This window comes from Bidens hawaiensis, unplaced genomic scaffold (genome assembly GCF_021521415.1).
Source record: "Bidens hawaiensis isolate Kalapana, Puna unplaced genomic scaffold, B.hawaiensis_p1.1 tig00001721_1, whole genome shotgun sequence".
Lineage (NCBI taxonomy): Eukaryota > Viridiplantae > Streptophyta > Magnoliopsida > Asterales > Asteraceae > Bidens > Bidens hawaiensis.
In genome coordinates this window covers 1,237,951-1,258,786 of record NW_027491098.1, presented here as the reverse complement: position 1 = coordinate 1,258,786, position 20,836 = coordinate 1,237,951, and the positions used below count along the sequence as shown (strand labels likewise).

At 35.2% G+C, this 20,836-nt stretch overlaps 3 protein-coding genes, 1 long non-coding RNA gene and 1 pseudogene across 4 annotated transcripts; all 5 read right to left on the bottom strand.

Annotated features, from left to right (window-relative positions):
* Positions 1–4,615: 4,615 nt before the first annotated feature.
* Positions 4,616–5,991, bottom strand: LOC143596527 (uncharacterized). Its single transcript, XM_077075287.1, has 6 exons — positions 5,956–5,991; positions 5,621–5,869; positions 5,409–5,529; positions 4,979–5,088; positions 4,696–4,911; positions 4,616–4,621 (listed from the first exon to the last, which is right to left on the bottom strand). Exons 1-6 carry the CDS (start codon positions 5,956–5,958, stop codon positions 4,616–4,618), a joined length of 705 nt encoding a protein of 234 aa, XP_076931402.1. The 5' UTR covers positions 5,959–5,991.
* A 41-nt stretch (positions 5,992–6,032) lies between these two features.
* On the bottom strand, positions 6,033–6,958 carry LOC143595234 (uncharacterized). The gene is made up of 2 exons (XR_013146487.1): positions 6,720–6,958; positions 6,033–6,485 (listed from the first exon to the last, which is right to left on the bottom strand). It is a non-coding gene; the product is annotated as an uncharacterized LOC143595234 (long non-coding RNA).
* Positions 6,959–7,842: 884 nt separating this feature from the next.
* Positions 7,843–10,831, bottom strand: LOC143596521 (uncharacterized). The gene is made up of 5 exons (XM_077075279.1): positions 10,774–10,831; positions 10,080–10,653; positions 9,597–9,981; positions 8,481–8,955; positions 7,843–8,408 (listed from the first exon to the last, which is right to left on the bottom strand). Exons 1-5 carry the CDS (start codon positions 10,829–10,831, stop codon positions 7,843–7,845), a joined length of 2,058 nt encoding a protein of 685 aa, XP_076931394.1.
* Positions 10,832–16,945: 6,114 nt separating this feature from the next.
* On the bottom strand, positions 16,946–18,032 carry LOC143595226 (uncharacterized). The gene has a single exon (XM_077074309.1). The coding sequence runs from the start codon at positions 17,939–17,941 to the stop codon at positions 17,081–17,083; it is 861 nt and encodes a 286-aa protein (XP_076930424.1). The 5' UTR covers positions 17,942–18,032; the 3' UTR covers positions 16,946–17,080.
* Positions 18,033–18,729: 697 nt separating this feature from the next.
* LOC143596512 (uncharacterized) lies at positions 18,730–19,600 on the bottom strand (annotated as a pseudogene).
* Positions 19,601–20,836: the final 1,236 nt, after the last annotated feature.

The following is a 20,836-nucleotide window of genomic DNA, read 5'->3' as shown; positions in this document are numbered from 1 at the left end:
TGGATGAGCTAAAGAGCTGTAGGTATGACAATCAAAATCACTAGAGAGAAATGGGTTGTTGATTTGGTGGTGGTAGGTAAAGTGAGCAATATTATCTTTTTCATAGTCAAAGAAAGAAATTTTAGGAGAGAACACATTGGTGGACATGATTTGAGGAAAACATTGTAATTCAATCAATTATAAGCAACAAAAGAATCATTAATTTTTAAAACCTCTCTTCTTGTGGTGTTGTCGCTTTGTACTTAGTTCTTTTAGGGCACTATTAAATAAAATACAGAAAATGTACTTGCGCTTCGCATTTAAAAGCAACATATAGCAAGTGTAGAAATCTTATCCCCTTCTGATGGTTATTAGATGTTGTGGCTTTATTGTATACAAGTAATTAATCTACAAGATCTTGAACTACCTGAGGGGAAGTAAGAAAACCATAACACAATCAAAAGAATGAACTTGTTACTTGCACCCAAAATGTCACACTCCAAACTACGACGGAATACACCGGGGCACAATCGATTGCACATTAACTCACAAGACACCATTGCTATTAATGTGACAATAACTAATTATTTGAATTCATATAATCAATATACATCACAATATAAACAAAAACAATCCATTATACAAACTTGCTTTTTATATTTTATAGCCTAGAGTAAGCTAACTATCTTCTCAAACATCCAAATCTTCAACTAGCAAACCTCTAATACATATAAAAATAGAGTTTGGTCAACAATAAGTTGAGTGAGCAATACACAAGTTTAGGTGTATTATTATATGCTAACAATTCATCTGTGAATATAAACCATTACAACATTGATGATATATAACAATTACCAAATAAAATAGACGTGGACTCTTTCGGTCTAGCACAAAGCTAGTACCGGGGTAAGGTATGCATACTCGATGAGGATGATGTGGCCCAATTAAATGCCAAAAAATAAAAAAAAAAACATATAACCAAATAGCATGTCATCGATGAGCAATAAATCCATAAACACATAGTATCGAATTGTGGTTAATGAGATATAGATGTAAATAAATAAATAACTTTGATATGTATGGTATGCATGTTATCCCTAAAAAGTAAAAGATGAAAAAGTGGTGTGTGAATTACTCACCTTGAATTTGGTGAGTTCAAAGATTAAGATCTTGGTTAAGCTTTGGTGAGTCCTAACAAGTAAAGCCTAAATCCAAGTAAATAAAGCTTCTTTAGCATGTGATTGATAAATAAAGGTCAAAGAAACATATATGTATTAAAATAACATAACTAGAAGTTGAAAATGAAACAAGGAAAACGAAATCAGTTTTGGACAGATTTCTGTCACCGAATGCATAAATGTTTAAAAATAACAATAAATTCTTAAAAATTAATAATATCCACTCACCTAAATTAGAATGTAAGTAACAAATTTTATTTAGAAAGTTTCCCAGATTCGGACCCGAGATAGGCTAAAATAGACGATCTTCACGGAGGGTACAGATCGCAAACTAATTTTGAAATAATAAATGTGAAGCAATACGAAATAATAAAAATATAAACAAATAGTCATTAGAACCGTAACTCAATAAAGTTAATGATGGGATTTGGCCTTGCATAATTCTAGTTTGTTATGACCGATATGTGGATCAATCTTTGAAAATCATTCTTATTTTCAAATCTGAAACATTGAAAATAAGAATGTTGTTGACGCTTTGGAATGAATTTTGATGAAAAATTTTAAACCACCTATGATATGATGAATACAATATGTTTGATCATGTATCATCAAAATTCTTAAGATATAAATTAAATAAAACAAAAACTTCAAGAATTTAAAACATGTTACGATATGATCATAATTATAACAAAAGGAAAACAAGAAAAATATGAAAATATAAATTAAAACGTACTTGGATTTGGAAGAACGTTTTAGGGAGAGAAGTAGATATTAATGAGAAAAGGGATGATGTGTAAGGCCAAAAATTAATAATTTATGTCGGTGAGAAAAGCGGACATGAAACGATGGCTTCAACACACACGTTTAGCTTTAATGAGATAATGATTCTAGAAGGATAATTTAGCTTTAAATGGGGGCTTTATGTGTTTGTTGTATGTGTCTTTTCCAAGGTGTAAATCACCCACCCAATGGGAGATCACCCTGGGTGGGGCCGGTTCATTTATTAATTTATCCATCTTTAACCGACAATGAGATCGTTTTTTTATTTTATCTTTATATTATTAATGCTCGGTCGTTTGATTTACCACACCCGTCTCGATCGCTTATCAAGAACTAAATCCGTTCGTTGTCGGATCCGGGGTTTCGGGACCTACAAGTGGTATCAGAGCAGGTCGAATCAACTGATTCAACTTTTCTCTTGAATTTCGGGTTCTATTTCCACGATTACCCGAATCGAGACTTAAACACCCGTTGAAGTTTGAAAATAAAGTTTCCAGATCAGGAAATTAAGTTGGAAATAAAGTGGTAAATAAGCGTGTTTGAAGCTTCTTCTTGTAGATCCGTATGTTTGGGATCTACAAGTGCCAGATCCGGGGGTTTCGGAAACCGTTCCGCTATACGCTAAAAATCCGGCCACCCTACGGTCCTTATCGACGACTATTCTAGAAGTTGATGATGTGAAAAATGAAACGCCGACATACGTGAGTGTCGGTTATTTCTAAACGTGAAAACTATTGTATGAAGATGTGGCAGAGGGGTTTAATGGTAATTGCTGGCGGTGGTGGATCGTGAAAGCCGGTTCTATGAATCGAATCGAACTGAGCTCGTTCGAATCGATTGGATTCCTCTTTCCGGCGAATCGTTTGTATAGGCGGGGTTTTTAGTGGTGGCGACGGTGAATGGAGAAAGAAAGAAAGAAAGAAGAGAGAAGGGCATCAACATGTCACCGGAAATCATTTTTCCCGGTGAAGGATTTTCCGGCAGCGATAGTGATGACGTTGGATATGGATGTAGCGGTGTTGAAGGATGGATGTTCCGGTGAAGTGGTGGCGGGAGGTAGATTGAAGAGAGGGTGGAGGCTAAAATGGTTTGGCGGCGGCGGATGTGGTGGTCGGAATCCGGTTTTCCTATGACTAGTCATCGGAGCTCGATTTTCTGGCAAGACTCATCATGGTGACGGCTGGGTTGTGTAGCTAGGGTTTGATCCTTAACTATCATGATGATGATATCTTTTGTCAAGTTAATTTTGTTGGGCTGGTTTTTTTTTATTAAACCTGCTATAGCCCAAATCTGTTGGTGGACCTTCTGATTATTTTTGTTTTTAGGCTTAAGTATGGATTGTGAATGTGGGCTCTTAGAATATTAACCGGGGCTAGAGGTGCACAAATCGGGTTCAACTGGAAAACCCGAACCGGTTCGAAACCTGTTTTTTCACACCGGGTTGTAAAATGGCACCGGTTCCAATCAAGAACCGGTTCGGTTCCCGACCCGAACCGATGCCCAGATATGCTAACTTTTAAGAACCGGGTAGGGTATGAACCGGAACCGGTTTTTACGTAAAAACCGGTTCCACCGGTTTTTTTTGAAATTTAAATATCATAGCCGTTAGGAACCGGTTCCAACGGCTATATAGCCGTTTTTGACCGTTGGAACCGGTTTTTTAACTATAAATAGGTTATTTTTTTACTCTAAATAGCAAGGTTTGTTTGTGTACTTGTTAAACCACTTCCAAAACTATAAAACACACTCCAAACCACAATTAACCTTAAACCGACAACAAATGGCAACTAATGATGACGTTGTTATGGTGATCGAAACAACAAGATGCCCCGATGTTTGGGTTCATTATGATTTGTGTCTCATGACCGACTCACATGAGTTGGCACGTTGCAAATATTGCTCGAAGTTTCTTAAAGCAGGGTCCAACTCGACATTTCGAAAACATACGAATAAGTATTGTCGAGAGAAAAGAAGTTTGGAAGCTAAAAAAACGGAAGTGGGAGAGTTGTCTGGCTCTACAACCCAAAAATAAGTATTCCCGGATTAAAACGACGGACTTTGTTTTTTATGTTTTAGTTGTTATGTTTAGTATCGTTTATGTTTTAATAATGTTTGTAATAGTTATTTTTTAAATAAATAAAATGTTCGTCGTTATTAAAAAAGTAACAAAAATTAATCATGAGTAACAAAAGTAATTATAATAAAACAAATCAAAATTAATATTAGTTGAACAAGTTACAAATAATTTTACCAAAACAAATAATTACAACTCTTCTTCGTCTTCATTCTCGTCTTCACCCTCGTCTTCGTTATCGGAAGAAACCCCGTCCCCCGCCTCCTCATCATGAATATGACGCTCTATTGGTATTTCGTCTTCAAAGTTCGCCTTGTGTTGTACACGATCCACCGCATCCAAATGGTCCTTTAGGCAAATGCAAACCTCTAGAGACTCGGGAGTTAGTTTTGTTCTTCGCATAGATAACACCCTCCCACTAAGAGAAAAAACCGATTCGGAAGCAACCGTTGAGGCTTGTACGACAAGCAAATCACGAGCCATGGTGAAGAAGAACTCAACTCCACTCTCGGGGAACTTGGTGACTTGCTTGGTGCCCTTTGGTTCACAAGCTACAATTTAACAAAAATATATTCTAGTAAATACTGATGCAATAAAATATATTTTAACACTAAAATAAATTTAAACATATAAACAAAAATATACCCTTATCGATATTCTTGGCCACTGAATGATTTGACCAACCAACGTCTCAACCGTATTAACTTCTGTTGTTTTTGTTACATTGTAGACTTCAAAATCTTTAAATGAATCAACAATGCCATCCACGGAAACCTTGACACAATCTACCATTATTGGCTTACAACGTAAAACCGCACCGATGGTCGGCCACGCCTTACCTTCAGCCACCTTCACTAGTGAGTCACCCACGTTTATTAGCAACTCACATCGGGTTTCGCTCTGCAAGACCATTCAACATTTTTAATATATATGTACATATATATAGCAAACAATTAAAATATATTACCATGATAGGTGGATAGTTGACATGTCCATCAGTACACGTGTCCACTTGTCGTATCGAGTTTCTACCATAGTTCACATTTTTAAACAACCCTCCATGAACTTTAGTGTAGCCTATAAACTCATTATAACAATATCAATTTCATCAATTTATATATATATATAAAAGGGGAGGATTCTGTGCAAAATTTGGTTAACAAAAAAATCATGACCACATTATTATAACAAGAAGCAGCATACCAACTTTTTGGTGCCAACAAAAATATAGCAACATTATTATAACAAAATATAACAGCAAGCATCATAACAACAAAAATATATATCTTTATTTATTTTTTATTTTTTTGGAATAACAGATGAACAATTAACAAATCTAGAATGTGCGTACAAAAGATTTTTTGCAACAAATATATGTATATATGTATAGTCATTACCTATGATCTGGGACACCGTTCTTGATCGCCCGCCGTGCTCGGGTCCAACAACTCGAACAAGCGGGTCTTCTTTATTTTCATTATAGCTTCCATCAGCTATCATAACTTGCTCGACTCGATACTACAAAAAACATTTGTTAAAACATCTAACTATAACATTAATAAATCAAACTGAATTCATTTTCATATAACTAAATAGCATAATCATTTACCAAAGCATCAGCCTTCTCAATCCCATCATCATCAAGTGAATACAGCTTGGTTTTTTTGTTTTTTGTTGCATGACCCATTATAAACAACCTAGAACGTGAGTTTTGTATTCCTTTAAGTCCCGGGTAGCTTTCCTCAAGCTGGGGCCATATGATACTTTGCTTTCGTTTCAAACCTCTATAGCCTTCTCGTCCTACCTTAGGCGTGTTTTTTCTCTTTGAATTACTAGCTTTTGCTTTTTCTCTTTTTTCCTTTACATAAGTCAACAAATTGTCGTTAATTACATGCAAACATATACATATAATATTATTAATATTAATAAACAATTCAAATATACCATAGCCTCCTCACTAGTCTTTTGTATAACGAACAACTTCCATTCTTCTTCATCAATAAATGGAAATTTTTCATAAGCTTTCGGGGCATCGGGACTAGGGTCTGGATTATATATATAATTTGTAGCAGTCCTAGATCGAAAGTTTGTGCCAAGTCTCACAGCCCACCTCCTCATATATTCTTTAGGCGCATCAGTCTCAATCTTCCAAAATTGCTATAGAATAAAAACACCAAGTTAAAATAATAACCAATAATTTATAGGTATTTCATATTAAGTTAAAAATATAATACGTGCCTTCGTTTCTGACCACACGTAATCAAACTCTTTGTCTTCGAATTTTCACATTTGAATATGAATTGGAAAGCAATGTTGAACCGTCATCCCATAGAATGAACTAAATTTGCCAAGTATTTCTGGATCATCATGTAGCGGCATATTATTTTCATCAAATCTCATAGGTAACTTGTCCTCGGGAATTTTAGTTAAAAAAGCAGCAATCCCGCGTGAGGTTTTCTTTATGTTACTCATACCTATGGTGAGTGAAAGTCAAATTAATACACTTGCAATTAAATATAATCTAACAAACTACTACACGTGCAATTAATACACTTTAATATCAGGCCAGGACCACATACAACCCTTTATTTATTCACAACCACATCAGCCCAAACATATAAATAATGAAATTGAAACAAAACAATAACTTTGGTTCAGGTTCCCCACTGCCTAAACAATTAACAAAAATAACTGAAGATGTGACTTACTGTGCTTGTTGAAGAGGCAAAGAGGGCTGACGAGCAGTACAATTTCAGTCAACAGTTCGTCGTGGGTGGGGCTTATTTCAGTGGGTGGTCCGATTGGGGCTGAATGAGTTACTGATAAGTTAGAGTTTGCAATTAGGGGTGGTGTGTGAATAGATTGGCGGTGTACTTAATAGTTTGGCGCCTAATTGAATGGATATAGATCACTGGAGGGAATGTCAAATACTTTTGACTTTTGGGGGTGGAATTTGGCGGTGACTTGGAATTTGGCGGTGTGACTGTGGTGTACAGCATAATATAAAGCCAAATATAATTTGTTTATGTAAATGATAACATTTTTATTAAATGGCTATTAAAACAACAATAGTGGTGTTTAAGTTACGCAAATAATTTGTTTAATTTATGTAAATTATAAGCAAACAATAAAATACGGTTGATGGAAAAAAAAGTTTGGTTTCGGTTTTTTCGGTGCGGTGGGTTTGTGACTAAAACCGAACCGAAAACCAAACTTTCGGTTTTATGATTTTCTAAAACCGTTTGATTTCGGTTCGGTTCTTAACAATATACAATATAGAACACTTATAATAAAACAAACAAATAAAACACATATTTTTTAAAAGTTTTAAATGAAATCACACAAACAATCGACAATGTCTCCTTAACACTCATAATCAAACACGTATATTTATCTTCATCATTCTTATTTATTCTGCATAAAATAAAATTATTAATAAACTGGTTATTAAAATTTTTAAAAAAATAAAGATAAATTATATTAATAAACTGACTATATCAAACCTTCATCAACATAAATCTCATCAATGTCATCACGTAAGTATGTGGTGTGCCTCATATTCTCGTAATCACATGGTTCAATATCGACCGAAAACGGTGGTAGATCATCAAAGTGGTCATCTTCCTCTTCGTTAACGACATTATCGACACCAAGAATATGTCGTTTACCTTGAAAGACAATGTGGTATCTTGGTTTGCTCGGGTCCTTGACAAAAAAAACTTGTGTGACATGTTTTACCATAACGAATGGTTCAGATCTATAGCCGTCGGTTGCAAGGTCAACAAGTGTAAACCCATATTTGTCAACTTGAACACCTGTACGGTTGTTCACTCACTTACATCTGAACAAAGGAATCTTAAAATCATGATAGTCCAATTCCCAAATTTCTTGTATAACTCCGTAGTAAGAATCCTTGGCGATTTTTATCATTGTTTCACGACGTTGACCGTAGAGCTCGGTCGTTGATGCTATTAATGTAACTCCACTATTTTGAACGGCACTCTTTTTATCTTGATCACTGGTGTAAAACGTATAACCATTAATGTCGTACCCTTGATATGATTTAACTCTACAATCTGGACCATCTCCTAATCTTTTCACGGTTTCATCAACATCAATTTCTTTTACCTTATTTCTCATCCACCTCGATAACTCTTTGTTTTGAGTTTTTATGTACCATATATCATCCTTATTCGGGTTTGTTGACCATAACATCTCCATGTGTTCATTAACATACGGAGCAAGACACGCCATGTGTTTTAGGACCACTAAATGTCCTGTTTGTACATCTTCACGATTTGGGATGATTGCTTTAAGACCAACTACCGCGTGACCCTCAAGTCGACCCGAATGACGAGTTTTAGGAACACCAACACTGTCGACACCCTCCATATAGCCTGTGAAAAAAAAAACAATTATAATATTGTAAATTAATACTAATATATATCATATGTTAATGATAACATTACCTTTGCAGAAGTCAATCACCTCTTCAGAAGTATACCCTTCAATAATACTACCCTCTGGTCGATTACGGTTTCTTACATGACCTTTTAAGACACCCATATATCTTTCAAAAGGGTACATGTACCGTAAGTATACCGGACCACAAGCCTTAATTTCTTGAACGATGTGAGCTATTAGGTGAACCATTATATCGAAAAATGATGGTGGAAAGTACATCTCCAGTTCACAAAGGGTAACATAAATGTCTTTTTCCCATTTATCAAGTTGTTCAACATCAATAACCTTTGAGTGAATGTTGTTAAAAAACAAACACAGTTTTGTGATTGTATTTCGGACGTCATCAGGTAACAATCCACGAATTGCTATAGGAATCATATGTGTCATCAAAACATGACAATCGTGAGACTTCATTCCAAGCAATTTACGGTCTTTCAACGACACCAATCTTTTAATGTTTGAAGAATAGGTTGATGGAACCTTAATATCATGTAAACATTGACAAAATTGTCATCTTTCTTCTAGTGTTGTATTATAACAAGCAAGTGGCAGAAGAACACGGTCACCTATCTGTTACGGGGCAAGATTTGTACTTTTATATAAAAGTACCATGTCTTTTCGGACCTTTTCACCATCTTTAGTTTTACCCTGAATATTTAATAATAAGCCTAACAAGCTATCACATACATTTTTTTCTTTGTGCATAACATCTAGACAATGGCCTACCTTTAAATCTTTCCAGTAAGGTAAATCCCAAAAGATTGACTTTTTTTTCCAGATGGCTCCTTTATTATCACGAGATCTTTTCCCAACACAGTATTTTTAACTCGAAAATATGGATTGGACCGTGTTTGCATCGTTCGGTGCTCAACCTCTCCGTTAAACTCAACTTTTTTATTCCTAAAAATGTGACCCCTCGGAAGGAATCTTCGATGGTCCATGTATACAAGTTTTTTGCAATTTTTTAAATATATTGAACTTGTTTCATTCTCACAAACAGGACAAGCTTTCTTACCCTTCATCTTGTATCCCGACAAGTTACCATATGCTGGAAAATCATTTATTGTACAGAAAATCATGGCACGCAATTGAAAGTGTTCTTTCTTATAAGCATCATATACCTTTACACCTGAATCCCAAAGGGTTTTTAAGTCATCAATCAAAGGAGACAAGTACACATCAATATTATTACCAGGCTGTCTCGGATCCTGAATCAACAACGACATCATAATGTATTTTCGTTTCATGCATAACCATTGTGGAAGATTGTAGATGCATAAAAGAACCGGCCACGTACTATGGCGACTACTCATGGTCCCAAATGGACTGATCCCATCTGAATTAAGCCCAAACCGTATGTTTCTAGCCTCCTTCCCGAATTCACGATACTTGTTATCAATTGTTTTCCATTGAGGTGAATCCGCCACATGTCTTAGTTTTCCGTCAATTACACGTTCTTCTGAATGCCATCGTAATAATTTGGCTTCTTTTTCGTTTGAAAATAACCTTTTCAGTCTCGGTATAATAGGGAGATACCACAATACTGCGTTCGTTTTTTTGTCATCTCATCGTCAACGTCACCCGAATCGTTTATCTGTTTATACCTTGATGCACCGCACACAACACATTTATGGTTATTTTCATACTGATTTCTATACAATATACAGTTATTTGGGCATGCATGAATTCTTTCAACTTCTAATCCCATCGGACACATTAACTTTTTTGCTTGGTATGTTGAAATTGGTAATTCATTATCTCTTGGAAGCCTGTCATGCCAAAACACTAACAACTCTGTGAAACTTTTATCACTCCATCCATTTTTTAACTTCAAGTTAAGCAAGTTTAACACTGTATCAAGTTTCTTAAAATTAGAACCAGGATATAATGGTTTTTCTGCATCTTCAAACAGGTGTTGTAAATTTTCAATTTCAGCATCACCCATGTCAGTCTCCATGTCATGTAACATTTCATTTACATTTTCATTGGGATCATTTGAATGGTTATCATCGTCTATGGGGTCATTTGATTTTTCATCATCACCGTTAAGGTTTAATGAGTCATTGTTATATGTGTTATCAATAGAGGTCGATGACGTGCTAAAATCAGCTAGTGATTCTCCATGCCTTGACCAACAATGGTATCTAGGCTTAAAACCATTTTCGAACAAATGTGCCTCTATTTCATTGGTATCATTACAATACTTAAAGTTTTGACATTTGGAACAAGGACAACAAATCGACCGACTTCCTTTATTAGCGCGATGTGCTTAGGCAACCCTAAGAAAACTTTTAACACCTTCCGCGTAAATTTCGGATTGTCGCAAAGCTTTGTACATCCAATCATCACGATCCATCTGAAAATTAAAATAAACAAACAAGTGATGTAAATGTATGTAAACCGGCACTCTAAGGTAGTGGATCCTAACCTACGTTTTGGATATTCTATCTCATATGTATACATTTTAACGTGCTAGCTATTTAAGAAAAAATCGGCAGCATTTCTCCTTAACTCCTCAAGTATGCGTATAAAACGCAAACCCGATGGAGTAGGAGTAAAAGCTACCGTTTTTTCTTACTTAGCCAACACGTTAAAATGTATACACGTCCTAATGAGATAGAATATTCAAAAAGCAGTCCCAAAGGGGACAATCCAAAATTTATCTCTATTAGATAAATTTTAGACGGGTATTTCTATAAGGTTATCTTAAATTCATATTATGACAACTATATCATATATAAAATATCTCTTAAAACTAAAACGTACCTTCAATTAAGTGACAAAATTTAAGATGTGAAATTTTGAGCTTTTCTTGCTTGAAGTGAGGAAGAAGGAAGAAGCTAGAGAGTGAACCATGAGAGGGAAAGAAGATAATATATAATTTTGAAATATAGCCGTTCACAAAATAAGAACAATAATGGAACCTATTGCATTTGAATCGCACCTTTTGCATTTGATAATATACATTTTTGAACCGCACCTTTTGCATTTGAACCTATTCAACGTTAATTTGTTTAAAAGAACCGCATCTTCTTCTTTTACATTTAATAAAAAACAAAATATTATGAATTTGGTCTAAAGGTGCGGTGGATCTTGAAACCGCACCTTCTGTGTTTAACCCATCGTATCTTATGCCTATTTGTGTACTAGTGACATTATTTAAGATTAGTTTTATCATATTTTATATAAATATTTTTGATTACATATATTAATCACAAGTTTACATATGTGTAAAATTTATGTACTAACAATTTACATAGGGGTAAAACAAAGCATAGATATGTATAAAAGCTAATTTTCTAAATTGTAATCGTACATATAGATATAAAAAAAATGATAAAACTACATTCAAATAACATTAACATACAAATTTTTTTATAAAAAACGTTAGTTTTCAATGGTTCTTTCAAGTTCTTAAATAATTTAACAGTTCTGTAATGACACTCATCATATATATATATATATATATATATATATATATATATATATATATATATATATATTGGGGTACAACACCATTACACTCCTAAAACAAAAACCCTCTATTTGTTTGATTGGGCGCCACATGACACAAAACGCCCCATTTTGTAGCCCCTCCACTACACAACATAATGGTATTCTACTTCGGTATATATCAAAGTAGTACTGATTAATCATTTTATTTAGAGGATTAACCTACTTCAAAAACTTTGAAAATCTACAATCAAGATAATCACACTATTAGCATATTAATTATATGATATATATCGTAGTTTTTATTCACTTCCATATTCATAAATTTAATAACACAATTTGTATTGAAATTCATACTCCCCCTTAAGTCAATCTAAGGACTTGCAACGCAATCAACTATATGTAAATAGGTCAACGTTGTCATAAAGCCTTATTAATCAACTTTATAGGCAATTCAGCCAAGAGCTAAATTACACAATACCACAATACTCTCTCTCTCTCTCTCTCTCACACACACACATACTATATGAATATAAGCACATGTTTCTTAGGGAACAAAAAACAAAGGAAAACCATATAACCTTTGCCACGAACTACGATTGAATTAATTTTAACGGCGTCAGATCCGGCTCGTTGATACTTAAATATATATATATATATATATATGTATGTGTGTGTGTGTAGGGTCTAGATAATGTACAAACAAAAAACTTGTTGCAAAACCTACAAGGCAAAGAGAAAAAAAACACGATGACATTTTCATAAATAATATGATTAAAATTGCGCTATAGTTTTACAATTAGAGTAATAGTTATAAGCTACATATATAACTATAGCGTAGCTTGTTTTCAAAGTGCATTTTCAAAGAAAGTTTGGAATTTGATTTAGAGCGGATGTGATAGTTCGCGAAGACGTGTTGTTGCGGATGCTTTAAGATTACGATATATTGTATCTTCATTTTCTCTATTATGATATTTTCTATCTATTTAAACAAAATGTCTTGATTCTATAGCTGGAGGGATAATTATTAAGAATTTTAAAGAAGATAAATGCCCAAAGTGTATAGCGGGTGGGTATACATCATGGAGGGCCATTGAGGGTGTGGAGGTGGCATATGTGAGACCCCTGGAACACGACGCCGTCCCCCGGTCACTATTAACGGGTGCAAATGACCACCATCACAATGATCATTCTCCCCACAAAACCAATTAGTGTTGTATCCTTTCTATTTTTTTTTTCATTTTTTGGTATAAATAAATGGAATGGTGGAGAATAATGGAGACATGTATCCCCACTTGTGACCTATTAGTAGAAGGCTTGGGTTTACTAGTGGAGACCTAAGTTTGATCCCCACATGTGACACTTAGAGTGGTTAGACCATCCGTAGTCATGCGTTGTCCGGCGCGTTTTAGGGTATAATGCCGGGGCACACCCCCACCCCCGGCGTTTTGAGTATTTTTTGGAGCGTCTTGTGTAAAACGCGAAAAATGGGCTCAAATATCAAAAATATATCCGTTAAATTCATTATAGATCTTCAATATAGATTAAAAATAGATAAAGAACAAAACCTTAATTGCAATGGATCTAGGGTTTTCAAGTATTTGCATCTGTAGAGGCAGCAAGAAGAAGAAGAAGAGATTTAGGGTTTGTTGGTTTATAAATGGTTGAGAGTTTTTGTTTAGTCCCTATGGTACTATTTATTTATTAGCTTGAACCTTGTTTTTAATAGTATTTGCATTTAAGTCCTTGCAACTTGGTATTTAAATGAATTATTATTTAAAAAAAACAAATAAAATTAATAGTGACTGGGCGTCACGTGGCGCATAACGCCTGGGGTGGAAAGTTATGACTACACCCTGTTTTTGTAAAAAACCATAACTCTGACTGAGCGCCATGCCTGAATGTGGATAGTTATGACTACACATGGTCTTATTGACAATGAAATATTTGATCTAGACCTTACGATGTTGTCAGTTCGAATCCCGAGCCCATCGGTTTTTACTTCAGCCGTGTGTTACGCTGGAGAGTACAGCTCTTGTGGTAAACATCTGTCAAGTGGCAGCCGGCAGTATGATTTCCTAGGGGAATGCCAAGCCAAACTCTGAAGTTAGCGTGATCCCGGTTAAGACAACATAGTCTAGCTAAAGTGGAGCAATTGGGTTATCCAAATTGAAGAGTATTGTGGTCTAACACATAAAAAACCACCGTTCTAAGAAAAATAATGTTTATTTGTGGAGAATAAAGTACGACATAGGTTGAATATTGAAAGAAAGCTGAGATGGTGATGACGTAACAAATAATATAAAATGATATAAAATTTTGTATAGACACATTAACGCATAATCTTATGCTTAGCATGGAATATTCACCAAAGGGTTTTAAGTTTAATATGAAACATGAAAAGAAAAAAAAACAAAGTTTGAAGAAACATGGATCTAGTCACCCAAAGGGTTTAGATCCAATGAGTCCACATGGTACATGTCAAACAACTACTAAACAATGATACGAGTCCGATCTCCCAAAGTCCAATGACGGAAACCTGCAAAAAAACCACCGTGAGCTCGTTACGGGAAGAACAAGAAGGGGGTCTTCCCGTAACCACCCTCCGACGTGAGATTAAGTACAATACCGGTAAACAGATAAAGTACTTAAGTATTTAGAGTAGAATATTGAGAGCGAATGAATACCTCATGGAGATTGAGATTGTATTTATAGCCGAACGATGTGGGAATGTGATTGACCCAACTGTCTTTTTCTAGAAGATGCTTTCGTAACCGTCTGGACACGTGTCTTCATATGATAGGGCGAGCTGTTTGGCCCATGTGCATGGTTGTAACAACCTGGACACGTGTCTGTCCGTGATAGGATGGGCTAAACTTGGTCATGTGTACAATTATAACAACCTAGCTAACTGTCTTTCTTCTATTGGTTGTTGGGTCACGTGCTTCTCAAGAAAGGATCTTGGTAAATCTTCTAGAAGAGAATTAGTTAATTATAGCTGTCATATGACGTTGCCTTCTGGTCATCTTTGCGGGTGAGAACAGTACCCCGCGGATGACTTCTGAGGGCGTCTAGATCCTTCCGCATGTAGTCTCTAAGATGTGTTATTGTTCTTCCTTTGGCTTTTGATTTATGCGGGTGATTTATATGTCCCGCGGGTGGCATATGAAGGGGTCCCCTCTGACTCGCGGGTGGTGCTTAAGGGTATTTTGGTCTTTTTGATACCCTACCTCTATAAGGTTCATTATGAAAATATAATTATTTTCTTGTAGTCATTTAGGGTTCCTATATCTCAGTGTTTCTTTTTAAACCTGCGGCTCCATCCACGGTCACAACTCACATCTTCCTTTGTTTGTCTTTCCCAAACACCCTTAATAATTTCGGTGATTCATTAATTTTCAAATACAATTTAATTTGTTGATATATCAATACATATGTTTTAACAGTAACAATGCTACTGTGTAATGCCAACAAATACGTACTTGTTTGTTCTTGTTTTCTGTATTGAAATCATATCATATCACCCTTGACACCATAACTTGTTCTACACTGCACACAAACATCCACTTATATACTTACACACTCAATGGCCGGCCCCTATGGTTACACGGATTCAATTTGTTTTTAATATTGGGCACTCATTTAAAAATGTTGTAACAAATTACATGTGGTAGTTAACGGATAATTAATGCAATAGCATGAACATTTTATAGAGAATATAAGATTGGTATGTTAAGTACCCAGAATCAGGCCCTGATTCGGACATCTAAGTAACCACAAGATTACATTTTATATTAAAAATTTGTATACGGAAGATAAAAGTTTGTATGATTAAATGTACAGGTGGACAAGATAACTGTGATGTCAATATCAAGGACAATCTTGATTACAAGATAAAACAGTGAAAAACTTGGTACAAACAGTCAGGAATCCTGTTTACAGGATGATCTTTTCAGACCTTTCTTCTATTAATTATCAGAAATGAAATGTTTAGCAATAATATATTTTTAGGAGATTTGAATTCAGTTACCTTTTAATGTATTTGCAACTAACAGCTGGACAATGCTTAAGATATATACCATTAAACCAGATCATGCTTGATGGCTGGTATATATAAAACATGTTAATACAGAAAAAACTTGTCTCCAAGAGATATCCTGGCTACTCAACTCTATCTATGAGGTCAAGGATTCAAATGTGATTTAATGAGTAGCCGTTAAAAGAAAAATATAGCAAAACGTTGACAAATTAAGAATATTAGTTTGATGGCTTGAAATAAAAGCTGAAAACTTTTATTTGAAAAAGAAATAAAGCAGGACTAATGGGAGGAAGATGGAACATGATCTATCCTAAGTGCCAATTTCTTCTCCTTAGAATTTTCCTTTTCAAATGCTTGAGACTACAATTTGGCCATGCGTGATGCAATTTAAGTCAGATGTGCAAATGATTCTTTCGAAAGACCATAAACGCAAAAAAAGAAAAAATGCCACTTGTTTGCAAAAACTTAAATCAGTCAACAAATTACTAGTCACTTGATTAAAATAAAGGTAAATCCGGTGCAAAAGGTTTTTCATGGCCGTGGTCCGAGGAGTGTCTGGCCAACTTGGGTCTACATCTACCCTATATATCTTCAAGAGGTTGTTTTCACGACTCAAACTCGTGGCCTACCCGTGGACCTCACGCTCCAAGCTAGGTCACATGCCAACAACCTTACCATTGCTTCAAGGTTTGCCTTTTAAAGGCACTTGAATACATAAACATGCATCTTTGATCAATTGGTTAACACAAAAAAAAACAACAGGCTCAACTCCTTGAGTGATGTTTGCCTGGTCTTTATGTACCCAAAAGCCATTATTAGGGCATACTCAACATGTGTTAATTAGGTGCTCAAAAGCCATTAGAAGAAATCGAATGTAACATGGCCAGATCTGAATCTTCAGATCAATCAACAGTTCATTATGGGAAATCAAATTCCTTCATAAACATAATCAAATTGATTAATAACTAATCAACAACATGAAGAACTTACATCATTGCCTCAGCTCCACCATTAATTAATTATAGTTATTTTGTCACTAGGAAGCTGGTTCTCAAGATCCCTAATACAAATTACAAACAAATAATTAGTATGCACATTTCCATATGATTAGCATTACACATATTCCAGATCTGAGTCATTAACTGCATGATCTCCCAGCTGTTCAAGAAACTCTCTAACCTGAAAGCTTGAATCTATTAATTGCTTGGAAGTTTCCTGATCCATTACTAACTTTTTTAAACGGGTTTTTTCTTTCGTTCTTTCTCTAGCTCTTGCTCTTGCCTCTGCCCTTGACTGTTCTCTTGAAAATGTTTCATGAGATCCAACTTTGCTTTTTTGTGTCAATTTCTTCCCTTTCACATCTACACATTTAAGTCTTGACTTCTTCATTTTGCCATTTTCCACATCTGAATCTCGCTTAATAGTTTCAAGAAACTTGGCGTTAGATTCTTCAGTGAGAGTTGAAGATGAACACTTTCTTGTTTGTGCAACCAAGTCCTTAATTGCAGTTAAAGACTTGGTAAGGAGCCAGTCAAGGGTTTTGCTTGCTTTATCAAACCCTAGCAAATCTTGAAGACAAAAGAACTTTCGTGAGACGTCGATGGACAATCTCACTCTCCGATCCCTAGGGCCTCGAGCGGTGTAGATCTTACTATGCCCATCTCTCTTGGAGCTCGGCATTTTCTTCTTATATGAGGAAATCACAGACTCTAAGAGATCATCATGATCTTCAGAAAACTGCTGCTGAAGAACAAAGTCTTGTTCATGTGTGGTAACATCATTAGTGACCGGATCAGGATCATGAGCTGGAGAGCTGTAGGTAGGAGAGACAAAATCGTTGGAGGTAAATAGGTTGTCAATTTGCTGGTGGTAGTTAAAGTGATCGATATCTTTTTCATAGTCAAAGAAAGAATTTGAAGGAGAGAAGACATTGGTGGATGAGGGGACCTGTGAACAAGGATTTGAAGAAAACATTGTAATTCAAAACAATTATAAGCAAGAAAAAAACCATTAACTTCAGTCTAGTTTTGTGTCAACTAGCATTTTGAAAGCTTCTCCCCCCTGTGGCTGTGGTGGTGTTTTGACTTTGTATTGAACTAGTTATTTTAGGGCACTATTAAGTAAAATGCAGAAAATGTACTTGCTCTTCGCATTTAAAAGCAACAGACAGCAAGTGGAGAAAACTTATTCCATTGTTTCGGTATTGTGGCTTTGTTGTATTTAAGTAATCTATTTTAGGATCTGCACACACATGAAACCGAACAAACACGAAAGCAAAAAATGAAAACATTAGGTTTTAACGTGGTTTAGTCTAAATTAACTTACTTCTACGGGTGACAACTAGGTATTCATTATTGAGTGAATGTGAATATATATACACAAGAACATATATATAGAGAGAAACAACTAGGATTTGTAACTTAATGGAGAAGATATCTCCAACGAGTTGTGCTTAGTGTCAGCCGACCCTTGTCTCCTCTTTTTGACATCAACTAAGTTAGGCCTAAAAAACCCAAGAATCTCCCACTTGGTGGCCTCGAATTAATACTTTCGTCTGCACTCCCAATCGTTCTTGTAGGACTAAAATGTTAGCTTATATAATATATTAACTCATTGTTTTCCTTTTGTTATTTGCATGTACTTGGGCCAATGGGCCTTTCCTCGTATATTTGGGCCATGACTATACATATCGTTGTTTTGCCACTAGGATTACTGGTTCTCAAGATCCTAATACAGCATTGCACATTTCCATATGATTAATATTACACATATTCCAGATCTGAATCATTAACCGCATGATCTCCCAGCTGATCACGAAACGCCCTGACCTTAAAGCTTGAATCTTTTGGTTGCCCGGAAGTTTCATGATCCATTACAAACGGGATTTTTGTTTGTTCTTTTTTCTAGCTCTTGCTCTTGCCTCTGCCCTTGACTGTTCTCTTGAAAAAGTATCTTGAGATCCAGCTTGCTTGTTTGTGTTGTTTTCTTCTCTTTTCCATCTACACAATATTTAAGACGTGACCTCTTCTTCTTGCCATTTTCCACGTCTGAATCTCGCTTAATGGTTTCCAGAAATTTGGCATCAAACTCTTTAGAAACAGTTGAAGATGAGTAGTGGTTTGTTTGTGCAACCAAGTTTGCGCCAATCGGTTCGTTTATGGAACGTGGATTAGTAGGTTTATGGAAGATTTAGTCTTTGATTGACCAAGTTTCAATGAACCTCACGTTGCATTAGTTTATCTATTCTATAGGATGGAGTTTAGTATTTTATTGTTTTATATTTACCACGTTTGTTTTCTTTTGTCTATTTAAAAAGCAAATTTAGTTTTATGAAATAGAGGCCCCGTATCTTTCAATTCAATATCTTCTTCATTATTTCCTTTCCACATTCTGATTCACATACACAAGTAGTTCAAGTGTGTTTGGTGTTTGTTAACTTGGGGCCTGAACCAACATTAATTGCGGCTAAAGACTTTCCAAGCCAGTCAAGGATTTTACTTGCTTTATCAAACCCTAGCAAATCTAGAAGACGAAAAAACTTTTGTGAGACGTCAATGGACAATCTTACTCCCTGATCCCTAGGCTTCGAGCGGTGTAGATCTTACTATGCCCATCTCTCTTGGAGCTCGGCATTATTTTCTTATACGAAGAAATTACATACTCTAAAAGATCATTGTGATCTTCAGAACATGTTCTGATGCTGAAGAAAAACGTCTTGTTCGAGTGTTCTAACATCATTGGTGACTGGTGGATGAGCTAAAGAGCTGTAGGTATGACAATCAAAATCACTAGAGAGAAATGGGTTGTTGATTTGGTGGTGGTAGGTAAAGTGAGCAATATTATCTTTTTCATAGTCAAAGAAAGAAATTTTAGGAGAGAACACATTGGTGGACATGATTTGAGGAAAACATTGTAATTCAATCAATTATAAGCAACAAAAGAATCATTAATTTTTAAAACCTCTCTTCTTGTGGTGTTGTCGCTTTGTACTTAGTTCTTTTAGGGCACTATTAAATAAAATACAGAAAATGTACTTGCGCTTCGCATTTAAAAGCAACATATAGCAAGTGTAGAAATCTTATCCCCTTCTGATGGTTATTAGATGTTGTGGCTTTATTGTATACAAGTAATTAATCTACAAGATCTTGAACTACCTGAGGGGAAGTAAGAAAACCATAACACAATCAAAAGAATGAACTTGTTACTTGCACCCAAAATGTCACACTCCAAACTACGACGGAATACACCGGGGCACAACCGATTGCACATTAACTCACAAGACACCATTGCTATTAATGTGACAATAACTAATTATTTGAATTCATATAATCAATATACATCACAATATAAACAAAAACAATCCATTATACAAACTTGCTTTTTATATTTTATAGCCTAGAGTAAGCTAACTATCTTCTCAAACATCCAAATCTTCAACTAGCAAACCTCTAATACATATAAAAATAGAGTTTGGTCAACAATAAGTTGAGTGAGCAATACACAAGTTTAGGTGTATTATTATATGCTAACAATTCATCTGTGAATATAAACCATTACAACATTGATGATATATAACAATTACCAAATAAAATAGACGTGGACTCTTTCGGTCTAGCACAAAGCTAGTACCGGGGTAAGGTATGCATACTCGATGAGGATGATGTGGCCCAATTAAATGCCAAAAAATAAAAAAAAAACATATAACCAAATAGCATGTCATCGATGAGCAATAAATCCATAAACACATAGTATCGAATTATGGTTAATGAGATATAGATGTAAATAAATAAATAACTTTGATATGTATGGTATGCATGTTATCCCTAAAAAGTAAAAGATGAAAAAGTGGTGTGTGAATTACTCACCTTG